Source organism: Mus musculus, chromosome 19 (genome assembly GCF_000001635.26).
Source record: "Mus musculus strain C57BL/6J chromosome 19, GRCm38.p6 C57BL/6J".
NCBI classification, from domain to species: Eukaryota; Metazoa; Chordata; class Mammalia; order Rodentia; family Muridae; genus Mus; species Mus musculus.
In genome coordinates this window covers 21,825,183-21,841,886 of record NC_000085.6, presented here as the reverse complement: position 1 = coordinate 21,841,886, position 16,704 = coordinate 21,825,183, and the positions used below count along the sequence as shown (strand labels likewise).

General features: G+C 43.6%; 1 protein-coding gene and 1 pseudogene across 2 annotated transcripts in view; both read right to left on the bottom strand.

The window, feature by feature from the left end:
• The window catches only part of Cemip2 (cell migration inducing hyaluronidase 2), an 80,021-nt gene that overhangs the window by 16,474 nt on the left and 46,843 nt on the right, over window positions 1-16,704 (bottom strand). For both annotated transcript variants that reach the window (NM_031997.4, NM_001033759.2), the window contains 4 exons: window positions 15,692-15,847; window positions 11,910-12,087; window positions 9,645-9,860; window positions 6,261-6,469 (listed from right to left, as the gene is read on the bottom strand). In NM_031997.4, coding sequence (NP_114386.3) covers window positions 6,261-6,469; window positions 9,645-9,860; window positions 11,910-12,087; window positions 15,692-15,847 — 759 coding nt within the window. The remainder of the gene's footprint in view (window positions 1-6,260; window positions 6,470-9,644; window positions 9,861-11,909; window positions 12,088-15,691; window positions 15,848-16,704) is intronic.
• On the bottom strand, window positions 3,176-4,316 carry Gm18951 (predicted gene, 18951; annotated as a pseudogene).

Genomic DNA, 16,704 nt, shown 5'->3' with positions numbered 1-16,704 from the left:
GAGAAATATGATCTAACAAAAATATGAACACCAAAACTTGGTTCCAAGAGTAGTTGGAATTTATTTGTGAATTAAAATTAGGTAACATATGCTCTCAACAGAGAAAGTTCAAGTTGGATATGGGGACACTAACATGAAACCATTAACATCCTGAGTATTTGCCAGCTAGGAAAACCATTTGAGAGAATGTTTGAACATACACACACGCGCACACACACACACACACACACACACACACACACACTCTTGCACATACACACGTGCACACAAATGTCTTTTAAAACTGCAGTTAAGTGATTTTCCAATTGCACAAATGAGAAAAATGAAGGTATATGCCATTTATCCATACTATCAAACTACTATAATATTCTTCTTGAGTGTCCTTAGATGTAGAATTATTTCTTTTAAAAAAATTAAAATATTTTCCTTGTTTGAGTATTTTTCCTTTATGACTTTTTCTTATTGTGATAATATAAATATGCCCTAAGTCATTTTAAGCATTTTGGCTTGGACAGTGCAGTGCACTAACTATATACCCAAGGCTGTGCAGCCAGCACACCACCACTGGCCACGTCACAACCTTTCTCCATCATTCTAAAGAGCTTTAATATGGAGTGAGAATTTAGCAATGGTTCATACATTTTACCAAATAGTCTCACTAAGGAGTAAAGAGGAATGCAGACAAAAAGTTTTCAAAGCAAAGTGTCTTACGAAGTATTGTCAGTAACAGCAGACGAGGTTGGAAAACCTCAAAGTTCGTGGTTGTTTAAACAGCTACAGGCTATCCAGAGCTCAGAAAAACCTGCGGGTGAAGGGAATGGCAACCATGGTGCTTGTGTGCCTTGCTTTAGTCGGGGTTAGGATTATCTCCATTTTCTTCTTGTCTGAATTTTCCTCACTTTACTTAATAAGTACAGCATTTACAGGTTTAAAGTGTTATTTGCAGAAGTAGCGCTATGACCGCTCTATAATTACACTAAATTCAGAAAAATTATTCATCTCTTCCTCTTGCCTCTGCCCATCATATAATTTTTATGAACTTTCAGCTAATTAGGCTAGGAAAAGATGACTTTATTTCACGCTCATGTTGATTTTTCAAACTCTGGGCTCACCCTTTTTCCTTTTCTTTTATTTTTTTCCTTTTTTTTTTAAATTCAGAATTGAATGAAATGTTTGCATTGTACTTTCTAGAACCTGCCCATCATGTCACTGGAATACCTCACCTCAAACCCCTGATTCAACTCAATATAACTTACAGGACCAGGAACACTGTCTACTCTTCTGCACTTCTCCCCAGACCCCTATTGTTCTTTTCTCACTGGCTTCTCTGACTCACTGGGAACATCAGGCTAGGCCTGAAGAAATCTTACCAGAAACACTATGTGAACAAAGGACCGAAGGTGGGGAGACCAAGCGAGGGGCTGCTGTGAGGATCTGGGCAAAGATGTCGGTAGCCCACATTCAGCCATAACCTATGAAGGCAGGACTGGAAATATCCGAATGACATTAGGGAGCCAGAAATGAGAGTTTGCCACAATGGGATGAAAAGAGAAGGGTCAGCATAAGGAGAGAGTGCCAGGTGTTTGGGGCTGGGTGACATCAGTTGAACACAGGCAAACAACAAAGTTAGAAAAAAAAAAAAAACAAAAAAAACACCCAATGGTTCATTTGGACCACCCACAGGAAGGGCATCCACCATTGTGATAAGTGAGCTATACTGCAAATCCCAGCCCTCTCTTTATTTCAACTGCTTACTAAGCAAATCCCAACAAGTCAAAGCTTCATGACCAAAAAAAATAAACAAGGCAATCAATTTTCAGGTATAGGTTTGAACAACTGCATGGAATCCCATGAGCTGGCTACCGCACAATTCCAGACTATTTTACCCTGAGCCTTCCACAAAATCAGAGCCAACTAACTCTGATTAAAAAAAAAAAAAAAAAAAAAAAAAAAACAGTATAACTGTTCTGAAAATATATACTTTTCCCTTGCCACCGTTTTGTAACAACTATTTACAATGCCTTAACATGGAAAGTAATCAGATGATCAAAGAATGCAGAGGTGTTTAAATGTGAATTACGTGCAAACATCATGGATGTGAATGTCTACAGAGTTTAATATTTGCAAGGTATCCTCACACCAGCTCCCCAGAGACATGGAGGGAAGATCTCACACACACACACACACACACACACACACACACACACACACACACACCTTTCTAGTCTAAAGTTTTCCCTTTCTCTGATGTTCCCCAAATCCTATTCACCAAATCTACCATTCTGAGCCGAAGAGGCCCTTTCTCCACTCTGGTCTTTGAACAAGACTGATACAGAGTGAGGATAACAACTCCTCACTCTGTCCTGGCTCTACTTTCCTAGCCAGAATATGGGATTAGTATTTTTATCTAATGTCCACTTGAAAAATGAGAAGGAAGAGGAGGAGGAAGAGGGGAAGAGGAAGAGGAGGAGGAAGAAGAGGAAGAGGAAAAGGAGGAGGAGGAAGAGGAGGAAGAAGAGGAGGAGGAAGAGGAGGAGGAAGAGGAGGAGGAAGAAGAGGAAGAGGAAAAGGAGGAGGAGGAAGAGGAGGAAGAAGAGGAGGAGGAAGAGGAGGAGGAAGAGGAAGAAGAGGAAGAGGGGGAAGAGGAAGAGGAGGAGGAAGAGGAGGAGGAAGAGGTAGAGGGGGAGGAGGAAGAGGAGGAGGAAGAGGGGGAAGAGGAAGGGGGAGGAGGAAGAGGAAGAAGAAGAGGGGGAAGAGGAAAAGGGGGAAGAAGAAGAGGGGGAAGAGGAAGAGGAGGAGGAGGGAGAGGAGGAGGGGGAGGAAAGGAGACAGGTAATCTATTTACTCACTATTTTCCCCACTCATTCATCTTTATATCAATTGACACACAGTAAACGAATAAATTAGTAAAACATGCAGCCCTGGATTGAATGTGACATTATGGGGACAGACAACTGGTTAGTTCAGTATGGCGAGACATTATTATGAAAAATCTCTCTTACATTCTAATGCTCTAAGAGACTGAATTTTTTTTTCCCTGAGAAAGTGACATTTATTCATAGAGAGAAAAAGAAAAACAAGCGTTCATCCCTTGGCTCCTTTCCCTCCCCACTCCAGATGTTTTCGGCTCCCCCAGGACTGAACCCTAGCTAGGGACAGGCAGGACAGCCACTCAAATGATGTCCGCAACCCTGAGGGGCATCTCTTCAATGGAGGTGCAGTAGAGGGTCTCAATGCCTTCAAGGGTCTTCCTGTCTTCTGTTGTCACCATGTTAGTAGCCATCCCCTTATGGTAAAACGTACCACCAGAAACAATTCTGTGGATATAGCTTGCCCTGTTAGTGAGATAGTCAGAATTGATAGCTTCTGGTCAGTAGGTCAGTAGTAATTAATACTCTTCATGAACTAGACTAGAACTCTCTCATGGTCACGTCTTGTGCCTTTTGGTCCATATCTCCATCCATGGCAGAACCCATGAACTCCCAGGCATGCATCTTCTCAATGAGCAATCCACCTTCCTTCTGGTATTGATAAAGATGACTGCCTGGGTGGTAGTGTTTCATAGAAGTCATAGTGTGACAAGTTTCCATTCCTCCTGCTCCACATTGATATATATTGGCAGATGCCCTCCAGGGTCAATTCTTCTTCCTTCTTGACAAGAATCTGAACTTCTCAGTGACCTTGAGGACATCAGAAGGCATTGTAGAGGACGACAATACTACCTGATACTGCTGAGCTTTTAGAATATACCATAGATGTGGTCCTTGACCCCACAGCTTAACATTTCATCAGCTTCATCCAGTACAAACACCTTGTTGTACTTGGGGGTATCTCCAGTTAAGCTTGTACACCTGGCCAGGGGGACTCAGGATGATATCGGGGAGCTTCAATCTGCAGTTTCTGCACCTGAGCATGCACATTGGTGCCCCCACCACCACCAAATGTGCAAGACAAGAGGCACCCATGCAGTCTCCTAATGCTGAGCCAACTCATGAGTTAGGGCCAGAACCAAGGCACTGAATGGCCCCTGGATCTAGGTCAATCTGCTGAAGAATGATATGGCAAATTAGCTGTTTTCCCAACCCTAGACTGGGCTTCAGAAATCCACTCAGACCCCCTTGACACAATGAAGAATGGCTTCCCTCTGGATGGCAGAGGGCTTCTCAAAACCTTAGGCATAAATCCACATAAGAGGGATTCTGAGAGATTCATGTCATCAAAGCTGTCCACAGTCTCATTCCAGTTACTCCTGATCTCAAGGCTGCAGGCTCCATCTTACCAGGGCCATTCTCTCTGGACCAAGAATCCTGACTTGATCCTTAGTGAGACTGGAACTTTGGCTGAACCTCACGGCCAAGTTAAGAATTGAGGTCACTTAAGGCTGAAGGCTTCTATGGGACTATGTACTCAGCCTGCCTGATCAACCTACCTTTAAGAGGACAATACACAATCAACCTTCCTTGGATTTTTCTATCCAAGCTTCTACAAACTGTGGGAAGCCACATGTGCCATTGCAGAGTGGCACTGACTACTGCTGGCCACCACGCATAAGTTTGGACAAACAACCAATGTGTACATATGCAGTAAAGTTTTTTGCAAAGACACTGCCTGGCCCAGGCATGATAATGAGGCTTTGAGAGTATAACCAATCAGATGTGAGACATGCAAATGAGGTATGATAATGAGGCTCTGTGAGGTACAGAGAGAGAGAGAGAGAGAGAGAGAGAGAGAGAGTAGCCAATCAGATGAGGAACATGCAAATGAGGCTTAGTGCATAACCAATCCGGGTGTGAGACACTCCTCTCCTAGGCCTATATAAGCAGCACCAGTTCTGGGCTCAGGGTCTCTTCGACTCTGCAATCAAGCTCTCCCAATAAACGTGTGCAGAAGGATCCTGTTGCAGCGTCGTTACTGCTGGCCAGTTCAGCGCTCGCAAGACAAACTAAGCTAATACATAGTTGTAACCTTAAATTATGTACTCTCCCTTGTTCTGACCCAGAGTATGTATTTAGTTCATGGTAATAAATGTTGAAAATAAATAATAGGTTGAAAGCAACCTTATAAAACAAATGTCCACCATAAATGCTTGCAGTAGTCTGTTATTTGGGACAGCTGGACTTAATGAGTCAGGAAAGCGTCATTCCTTGTGAAACTCGAACACTTCTGTAAAGTGTCCTTCATCCCCTCCCCATGTGATGCTTTCTATGCCGTTCAACAATAAGAGTGAAGCCCTTTGTTAAGGACACAGACACAGATGCAGACACAGAGACAGACAGACAGACAGCATTCAGGGAGGCAGACCAGACTCATACAATGGATAGATTACTGACAGTAGACAGGGAACGAGAGGACGAGAGAATCCACATCAGGGCTTGGTAAACCTACTAGAAGGAAAGGTGCTTTGATTTCTTCTCCTTAGTGTAACACCTACACAGTTTAGGGACTCAGATTATTACAGACATACTTAAATAGAACAGACTGTCTGCTTCAAGGCAGGCGTAGGAAATACCTGGTATTCACACCCACCACTCCTTCCCCCTGCCCTAGCAGCCATTACCAAGCTATCATGTCACCTTCTTCTGTCCAGTCTCTGCTTGGAGTCAAAATTCTTTCAGTTTTGTCAGCTATTAGGATTCATACCATAATCCCAGCACTTGTGAAGCTGTGGCACAAGGACTGTCACAACTCCAAGGCCACTGTGAACTATATAGCAAGGTTGCGTTGTTCCTCTTCCCCTCTGGTGTTGGGGGCAGGGAAGGGGGGATTGCAAGGGGACAGGCAGTGAAAGAAAAGAGGGGGAAAAAAAGCCAGCCTTTTAATTTAATTCAATTTTCCACAAGCTTACTCAGAAGACCACATAAAACTGGGGCCAGCCTTTAGAAACTGCAGCACTCAGCAGATGGTATTAAAACCTATCTTTTGAGCAGATGACATGGCTTAAAGAGTAAAAACTCTTGCTAACATGCTTGAGGTCCTGGATCCCAACTACCTCAGAAGACAAAGAACAAAGCAAAGAAGACTGCACTGAGGGACAGCCTTTCCATACACAACACCCTGATGATGGAGAAAAGGAAACCAATTAAAAAGCCAAATTGATTTCCATAATCAATATGCACAATCACACTTCCATCTACACAGCCTAGACAGCTTTTCCACAAGAGGAAAGGGCATGAAATGGCTTGACGTTATGTTATTTTTCCCCCTCTGGTGTGAATGCCTGTTCAACTGCTTGCAAGGACAGAAAGAAAAAAAAGCATTACTTGTTGAAGTTCACGAGGTACAAGAAAGTGGTTCGTGGCGCTGGACCATTCCAGTGGATGGTGTAGCCCTTCTCCAGCATGACAACAGGCTGGTACTGTGGAGAGATGGCCCTCTGGTTGATACCCCGAAGCACCATTGGGTGGGATGGGTATTCATCCCGTGTGATGATCATGCTAAGATTCGGAGTGTTCCAGGTCTGAACATACACCTTTAAGACAAAGAGAAGAATTGAAAGGAAGTGAGTAAAAGATTAAACTGCTCCAAGAACTTACCAGTATACATCGAAGGCCTCTCAATTTTGAAGAGAGAGATTCTGTGCTAAGTGCCAGACCAAATTAGCAGTGGCCAAGTCGTGTAAGCCATGCTTACGACGCAGCCTGCTTAAGCTAGACATGGCTAAAACCAGACCCTCACTCTGCTAGCCAACATCATCACTTCCACCACCACAGACCAGCTTATTCATCAGAATAGAGCACTTCTGTGGCTTGTCAGAGAAACCCCTCCATCTCAAGAGCTCACAAATCAGCAAACACAGGGGAAAACTGATACATTCCAGGCGAATCTAAGACTTCCCTCTGATCCACGGGATGGAAAATTCATATCTGAGAACTCTGGCTGGCATTCCTCCTGCATGACCGCCATTTGCCCAAGAAGTCATTTTTCACCTCTTCAAAAATAACAGTTAAAAAAAAGCTCTCTACAGCATCTGGAAAAACATGTTAAATTTAGATAAACTGGAAAGTCCTGAATTTTTTCCAGTAGCATTTGAACCGAGGTCCAGGCCACACTAAAGCCTTCCACCAAGGCATCCTCCACAGCCCAGGCTCTGAACAATTTCCTAAAACAGATCAGTATCCAGCCAAAGCTACAGCCTTGTTCATGCTGGAAACAAACATGAGGATTCTGTCTTGGCCTCCTCTTTCTTCCCCCTTCTGCCACAAGTGCACACCATATTCACTCCTAAAGAAAAGCAAAGAGCTATGCGTCCGGGCTTCTCCCCAAACTTCAAATCTTCAGGAAAGATTTCCTGACCCATGATTCTCACACTCCTAGAGTCTCCCAGGAAGCATAAATGACTCAAGCCTTCCCTCAGCTTGAAGCAGATATAAATTATTACCCTGCTTCCTAAAAGGGCATGACTAGTTTCCTATTTCAAATAGCATTACCAACCCAAAGAGTCAAAAGGCTGACGGAGGTATAAATGAGAACATATTAGTATTTAGTTAAAAACTAGAACTTATGAAAATTATGAACTTATTATAACCATATACCACATACTTTATAGACATATAACATCTTCATTAGTGAACATTCACAATCTTCAGTCATAGTCTGGCACGCACACATACATATACACACATGCAATCACACATATACACAAACATATACAAACACACACACACACATATATATGCACACATACACACACATACACACACGTACACAGACACACAGATAGCAAAAAAATAATAAAAACAGCAGCTACTAAAAAAAGAGTTGAGGTTCCTTATTTTTGTTCTGGCTTTAATTTTACAGCATCTGAAGAGTCTAAGTACTGATAGGGACATTCAATGTGGACCAGGGGCAATTCTGAGTAAGAACAAAATGAAAGACAGGGATCCCACTTTAAAGCCCCATTCTTGTGATGCTGTAGGTAACTCTCCGTCCACGTCTTGACCCTTCCACGACCTGCTCCTTCCTCTATGACTGTTCTTTTCCCCATCTGTTCAGAGGAATGAGAATTCCCACAACAAAGACACTAATAAAATAAACAGGAAACGCTGTCCAGTCTCCATCCTTCCTCATGCTTTTTCTTGTCTACAGAGAGCAAGCTGAGACATTTTTTTCCCTTAATTTAAGAGTAACAATGTCTTTTACAATCATTTCAAAGTCAGAAGAATGATGAAGAATTCTGTTGTAAGGAATGCCAGCTACAGAAGGCTAAGAGAAGGAAAACCACATCAGACACGGCGTACTTGGAGAAGCACCGAGGCAGGAACCCACAAACACGTACGCTTGGCTGCTAAGGCAAGGTCAGTGGCGAAACCGCACAATAAAAGAGGCATCTGGTATCGGCTATTGCAAGCCAGTGTGACTTAAGAGTATTCCTTGTTCTTCCTCCAATTTCCTTCCTGGTGCTCAGATCAACCCCTTCCTTTATTCTTTGTTCCCCTCTGATTTTTCTTCTTGAGCTACTGTCTTACTATGTAGCCCAATTTAACCATGAAGTGGGGCTCTATCTGCATTGGCCTCTTGAATGCTGAAATCGCAGCCATGCACCACCACGCCTAGCCTAGCAGTCTGTTATTAAACCCCTCACTTTTACTGCCCTAAATATGGGGCTAAAGATTCTGCCTCCTCCTCCTCCTCCAAATTTCTGGATAATTGAAGCCTCAGCTCCGTAAGATCTTCCTCCATCCTCTCCCTGTTAAAACCAGCTTTGGAACTTACAGCCCTGCTTCTTCAAATGGCAGCAGGTTCCCCAGCAGCAGCCAGACCCCACGCTAAATGTGTACCATGGAGTATCCTGTCCTCTCACTGTCCTATTATGCAAGGCCACCGAATACCTTTTAATTTGCCCACCTCACACTTCAGCACATAACAGAATCCAGGCAGTCTGACTCCAGAGCCTATGCTCCTAACTATGCATACTTTACAAATGAGCCTCTCCTCTGCTCAAATACATACTAGCTTAATGATTTCAAAGACGTATTTCCCCATCTATCTGTGCTATCCCTTTCATATCTCCGCAGACTATCGTAATATAATTCGGATTTCCCTGGATTCCTTCTTGTCTATTTATTTCCAAACCTCAGGTTCCTTCCTACTATCATAATATAATTCGGATTTCCCTGGATTCCTTCTTGTCTATTTATTTCCAAACCTCAGGTTCCTTCCTTGGAAACTCATTCTTTCTGGGTCACTTGCTAATATTCTATCTCAAAGTCAGATGTCACAGAGATAAGGACCGTGGAAGCAGAGGGTAAAACTCCCTTAAGGGAACACACTTGAACTGCGGTAAGAAAACCCTAAGGGTCAAGAAACATCAGACCTACCTATCTGTCGCAGGCCACAGGAAGTGGAGGCAGAGCCAGGAGGACTGCCACAAATTCCAAGTCAGCCTGGACTGCATGGGGAAACCTTGACTCAAAAAAGGGAATGTGACTTCTCTTGTCTTGGTTGTATCACTAAGTTCCACTGCTGGTTTGCTTCTTTGATTTAACTGGTTTCAGGGAGATTTTAGTAAAACATTCTCCCTTTCTCTTCCATGGCCACTTGCTTTCCTCCCGTCCTCTATAAATACTGTGCTTGGGACCCTCCCCTCCCCCAAGTCACCCTGCTGTCACCAGGAGCTGAGGGCCTGGACCACCTGCCCTGCCTACCTGGGCGTAGGTCCCGCTACAGATCACTGCATTCCACTTAGTAACATTGACACAGTTTGGATGGCGGATCAGGTAGTTGTCCATCCTTCCCACATAGGTGTCCTTGTATCCTGTCACAGAGCCATCAATGTCATGGAAGATGGAGTTCTTATCGCCGTCCAGCTCACAATCCTCAAACCAGGGGCCAGGCTTTCCAAAGAAGACGTTCAGAGAGACCTGGCAATGGAGAAGACCAGAACCATTACAGAATGAGGCTCCTACAGGCTCACATAGCACCTGCCACAGAGCCCCAGGGTTGTACTACAGCTTTCCTGCTGAGGCACGGAAGTTACACGTCATGATGTCAACCATGGTAGCTGATCTGAGCGCTACAAAGCGACACCCTTGAGCAAAAAACATTTCTAAAGCCCAACTGGGCAGCATTAAACTACAACTTCATTTTTATATTAATATATTTATATTCTTTTTTTCTTTCCACTAAATGATAAGCTGGGGGAGGAGTAAAGCAGAACCAGCCATAGTGTTTGGAAAACTATTATTATTAACTCCATATGCAGCCGGGCTTGGACGCACACACCTATTAATCCCAGCACTTGTCAGGCAGAGGCAGGCAAATCTCTGTGAGTTCTAGGCCAGCCTGGTCTAGGAACCAAATTCCAGGATGGCCAGGGCTTACATACACAAAAACCCTGTCTCAAAAAAATGAAATAAATAAATAAAACCCACATGTAAGATTCTGTGCGTTTCCCTGTATGCACATCAAACCTGAACTAAATAAAAATCTATTCAAACTATTCCAGTAATCATTTTACTTCATGCTAGATGATTTACTTAGCTTTATATATCACTCGTACCCAGCCAAAAAAAATCAGTACAGTCCAAAACCGACACACAGTGTTGATGCGGCTTAAGATGGCCAAGTTCTGCTGAACTCACTTGACTATGCTGGAAAACAAGTGTTGTCACATCTCATCTGAAGATAAAACATGCCTGGCTCCGTAACTTCTGTGTCAGGCATTTACTGCACAGCCTTTCCTAGGAGGCTGGGGATGTAGCTCAGTTAGTGGAACTCTGGCCAGAGTATGCAAGGCCCTGGTCTAAATCCCTAGAACAGCAGGTAAAGTTGAAACAAATCCTTCACTAAACATATAGCATCCAGCTAGGGGGAAGAAAGGGAGGGGAGCTTTCTATTTAGACTTTCTTTTCATTTCTACTTTTATTTCTATTTCCTGTTAGGAGAAAGCCACTAACACTTTTCAAGGCACACAAAAGCACTTGTAAACACTCTGCACTCGTCGCCCAGGGATGCTTGTGCATCAACAGCACATCTAAAGGATAAGCCCCTCAAAGGGAAACAGCATTGCGTGGAGTTGAGTGGCTCTAGGTTCCCGGTCCCACCGTTGCTTTATCTCTTGCTTTCACAAACTGTTCCCACGGCATCCTCACCATAGCGAGGACGGATGAGATCGCTACGGATTCTCTTATGCTATGGCTTTTGAAAAACCCATCTCAAGCCCTACTTTAAACCAAGCCGCTCTGAGTTTCGTGTGGATGTGGGGAGAAAACAGTGAGTTTTGTTCTAGTTTTGGCTGTGTGTGAGTCAGAGAGCTGGAGGCTCAGACTCTCTCATGCCACAGCTATCGGGGAACCAGCAAGATGGAGAAGGTTGGAGGTTCTGGAATACTGTCCGGTGGATTGTGGGTAATGAAGAATGTCCTATGGATTGTGGGTAACAGTGAAATGGCTAAGAAAACTATTCTGGGGGCAACTGCAACATAAATACAAAATACAAATTCTAAGTCTTCTTTAGAGTCTTCTTTCCAAACCCAATTTCTTCCACATTGCCCCAGTATGCCTCCTCAGATCAACTTTTTGTCCTTATAAGCCACAGAAACACGTATCACTTGGAAGAAACCAAACCTCTTAGTGTTGACGGGTTTACTGTCCAGCTTATTACTCACTGTCCCAAATCTCATGAGCCATCTTATTCCTGTGAATCTGGCCAATCTCCCCATAGCTCCACTCTAAGTCATTATCCTGTTGAAGACATCATCTCATGTCACAAAACAGTCCGAGTCACAGACTTGTGTTTCCACCTGGACCCAGTGGGATCCAGTGTGTGAGAGTGAAGAATGGCTACTACCACACTTTTCTTCCTGTCATTCAGACTCAGGGCACATCCTTTATTGGCACCTTGTCCTTGGGAAGGTGTGACTGCCTTCCCTCGCCCCAGTCCCTGTGGAGGAGCCATGAGAACATGCTTACCTGTGGACCAAACTTCACAAGGGAAACGTTATTCCTGGGTGTTGTCTGCCAGGAATTCTTCATGAGGAAGCCAATTGCACTGCTGTACCTGTCTGGAGTTGGCACATACTTTTTGAAAGTACTCTTTGTGAGATGAATAGGCCCATCGTAAATCTGAAAGCCTCGGATTGGGAATGTCCTATAAAAATACAAGATAATGTTTAATAAATGCGGGCCTGTCTCTTTCATAACATTTATGGTCTTTGAATACTGCTGAGTCTCCAGTAAGCAGCAAATAAAATCTCAAGACACAGTGGTAAGCGAGAGACGAGCCCTAATGTCGTGAAAATACAAGATCTTAGGAGAGACTTTAAAAAATTGCAGGTAATTAGTGCTCTAGAAACAATAAGCTACAGCAGACTGGGTCAGGAGAGACCTACTGATCTGAGCACTGCAGAGGTCTCTCTAAAGAACTGACTTGAATTTCCCTGAATCAACTCAGCAGTGATGCTTTGTTCAGCGCTGGCGATGTAGCTCAGTGTTTGCCTCACGTGACCAAGATCCCGGATACCGCAAAAAAATAAAATAAAAAATTGAGGACAAAGAGGAAGAGAAGGAAGGAGGAGGAGGAGATGGGGATATGGGAGGAAGAGGTTTTATTTGGTAACTCATTGTGATTCTGTTCTAAAAGATAAATTCATGAGCAGAGAAGTTCTCCTGTCCAGCCACAGAACAAAAGTAAAAAGGCAAAACCTAAAAGTTCATGAAGATGTGAAAGCCTGGGGTCTGGACTGTCAGACTGCTGAATTAAAATTTTCAGTGTGTCGTTCTTCCTTTCTTATCCTCCTAATCACTAGCCAGAATTAACGGATAAAAGAAATGTTTTAATCTGTGGCTTCATTGCAGTAAAGCAACTTTATTTAAGCCATAATATATAATACTGCAAATTCCTTGGATTTCTTCACCTATTTAATAGGTTTCTTCATCTATTAAAGCTTTTAAAGTGTTTATTAAGGGTAATTCGGAGGATTTCTAAGAGCAGCTGACCCGCACCTTGGCAGAGTTTGACAACAAAAATGTTTAGACTAGCAAGAAAAATGAACTGTCTGATTAAAACTATACTTTATACATAGACTCTGGGCACATAAACCAATAAGACTCTAACATAAACCAGACGAGACTATAAACACAGTCAAATAAAACCTGAGCTCATGAATTCAGGGGCGAGTTTTTGTTGTTTCTTTAATCTTCCTTAGCGAAGATACAAAAAGCATTTTTGAAATAAAACTAGCTGTCAAAATTTATAAAACAAAAACAAAACCCAGAAATATGCTGCTCAGAGCCTCACTACGGCCCCTAAGGCTGACAACCTGCGTTTCTGTAAAATGCACAGTTACAGCATAATCAGGAAGCAGGCAGAGCTGAAGCCAAACTCAGTGGGTTCAAATCCCACCTCCCTTACTTAACAAACTCTCATTTATAAAGCAGGAGCTTGCAGGACGGACCTGCCTGCATTTTGAGAGGGTCAAGTGAAGGTGAGCTACGGAGAACAGGCCTAGGCGAGCATTTGATAAACGTTAGTGACGGGAGATTCTTAAGCATGGCTGGGGATACATTTAGGCACACAGAGCACGCGCCTCAAACGTCCGTCCGCGGGTTTGGGCTCAGGCTTCAGCATCACAGCATACACAACAGGAAGTTCGTTTTCTAGCAGTACTCGTGATTCAACGCGAAAGCTACACAGTATGGTGTGCTCGCTACTTCAGGGATCCAGCACAGGACACCAGGAAAACCGACGGTCTGTCTGTCCTGCTCCCCTGCCTCATCCTGACGCACACCCAGAGGGAGCATTCCCACAATAAGATGACTCTCCATGGGTCACAGTGGGCGTTACCTTGGAACTGAGGTCCTGAGAATTCCCCTGAGATTATTCTCTACCTGGTTTTCCCACACATGTAATAAAGATAGCTCCAAACCTCGGACATGGGTGCTGGGTTAACTAGCTTTAACGGTGGCTCTCATCCAAATGCTACTTTAAGAACTCTGATGGTCAATAGGGCAGTTCCTCAGCACACTGAGAATAAATACACCTAAGACCACTCTTGGGCATATACCCAAAGGACACTCCATCCTATCCCAAGGACACTTGCTCAGATATGTTCACAGCAGCTTTATTCATAAAAGTCAGAAAACTAGAAACAGCCTAGGTGTCCCACAACTGACGAATGGGTAAAGAAATTGTGGTACATCTACACAATGAAGTACTGCTCAGAGGTTTAAAAAAATAATAATAATAACATCATGAAATTTGCAGGCAAATGGGTCCAGACCCAGAAAGACAAATATGGCTATTTACTAGTAAATCAAGATTAGCTACAGTCCACAGACTCAGTAAGGGCAGGTAAAGAGGGGGACTTTAGGGGACACATGGGTCTTCCTGAGAAGGGGAAAGAGAATAGATTTTTCGGGTGGCTGGGGGTGGGTAGAGACAGGAATGGGAAGTTGGGAGTTGTCAGGAGGGATGGAGGGAGAAAGTATAGGAAGAGAAAGTTGTTTAGTTAACGTGAGACCTACTTCTCAAGAGGGAATCCATGCCGTACACTGCCTGGCTAGCCAGGAACCAGAGACTCAGCTCAGGGACCCAGGGTGGAACTGAACACAACTGTCGGAGGGGAGGGAAGGATCAATGAAATGATCCCTAATGGTACTCTGCTATGCTTATAGGTCAATACCTGGTCTGGTCATCGTCAGTTTTCCTCTGGCAGTTAGAAATGGGTGCATAGACCCAAAGCTAGAGACATACAGAGTCTAAAGTGGAGGTCTCCATCGGGTCGCTCCCCTGGGACGTCAGGGAACCCCTCAGAAAAGCAGGAGGAACGACTTCCTAACAGTGGGAGCGGGTGTACCTCTAACTCTTTGGCCTGCTCTCTAGACTCTTCTCCTCCCTTTGGGTTGCCTTGTCCAGCCTCGACAGGAGGCTTCCATACTGTCTTACTGCATCTTGTTATGTCCTGTCTGGCTGTCATCTCTTGGAGACCTGCTCCTTTCTAAAGAGGAAGTGGAGATGGAGTGGATCTGGGGGAGAGGGGAGGGGAAGGGGAGCATGGAGGAGCAGAGGGGAGCACGGAGGAGGGGAGGGAGGGGATACTATGGTTGGGATGTACTGTACGGGAGAAGAATCTATTTTCAAAAAAAAAAACAGTTCACAAACAAACACACACACACACAGAGAGAGAGAGAGAGAGAGAGAGAGAGAGAGAGAGAGAAGGATTCTGATTGTAATGAAGAACACCTGCCCATTTTCCCCCAACCCCCTCACCATCTCAGACACATCTAATTACATGGCCTCGGCTGGGCTCTGTGGCGGCTTTGGCATCCACCAACTCTCATTTTCTAAGGCTCTTTTCAGAGGTAATTTCCCTTTTCCAGTGGCTATTTCTGAAAACCCAGCATCATGGATTGCAGGAAACTGACCTAATGTCATAGTTTATGGTTTGGCAACTTTCTATGTCTCAGGAAAGAAAACACATTAAGGGGGGTGGGGAGAATCCACTTATATAATAGGTCTTATGTAAGGGATAAGAAACAAGAACAACTCCTTCACAAAACTGGTAATAAAACCTATGACATGGATAATTATTAATGTTCTAATATCCCATGAGGATAATAAGACACTGATAATAACGGTAACAGTGAGTGCTGGTACCCAGACGGGAAAGAGCCAAAGTGAGGCAATGCATCCAGGCTCATTACAGAAAAGACTGTCTCGCTGTTTAATTCCCCACTGCCCAAGTCCAACTCACCTGTTCCTGGGTAGCGTCCGAGGCTTCTGATCGATTCCCCCTGTGCCCATGTACTTGTTTTGGCCACCTTGAAAGCCGTAATTCCTACTCTCCCCGACAAAGAGGGACTCTGTCACCTCCTGACTGGACCCTTCATCGCTTGGGAAGCTCCCATCACTGGAGAAAAGAGAAGAATGGTTACATTGTCCGGGAAGTTTAAACAACCCCCCCCCCAAAAGAAGTGAAGCTGTAATTTAAAAAGCTAAACCATAAAAACTTAAGCTAATATCTTTTTTCTGATATATATTATAAAACCCTCAGAAATTGCTTTTATGCTATGAAAAGTCCTCTTATAAATTAGTGAGTAATTTGAAAATTACATATAAATGCTAGAGTTTTAATTTATTAGCAACAGCTGATTAGCCTCAAGCAACGATGGATTTGCCCAGGATACAGCAATTAAGTGACAAGCTTGTGTAATGTGGCCAGTAGAATAATCATTGTCTACAGAAAAAGCGAGTTACATAAAAGTCTAGAGGCGCAGGTCAGCCACAGAGTACACAGGCAGTGTGGACTCATTTGACCCCCAGCAATGTGGGAAAATACTCAAAAAGCTCAGAGACCACCCCCCCCACACACACACACACACAGGGGTTTAGTTCTCAAAGCTTATCTTCTTTGTAAGTTAAATCTGAGAGCAGAGTTTAGAATTTTTGATCTTCACCCATTTATCTTCTTTCATCCTTTATATTTAAAGACCTTTAGCCCAAAGTTCAAGAGTTTTCTTCTAGGCACAGTTAATGACTACCCTACCCTTCTGTGGAATTTCAGCTAAATTCATCTACAACTTTGGCATAAATGCAATTAGTCTGTTTTTTAAAATGTGTGTGTTTTGGCCCTCTAGTGGTACCAAGAAGAGTGTGGATCTTTTTTTTTTTTTTTGTCTTTCTATTAATTTTTTTATGCTAATAAATTATAAAACCTCTCTGGGTTAATAACTCCCCACCCCCATTCCAAAACACACAGGCAAAAAT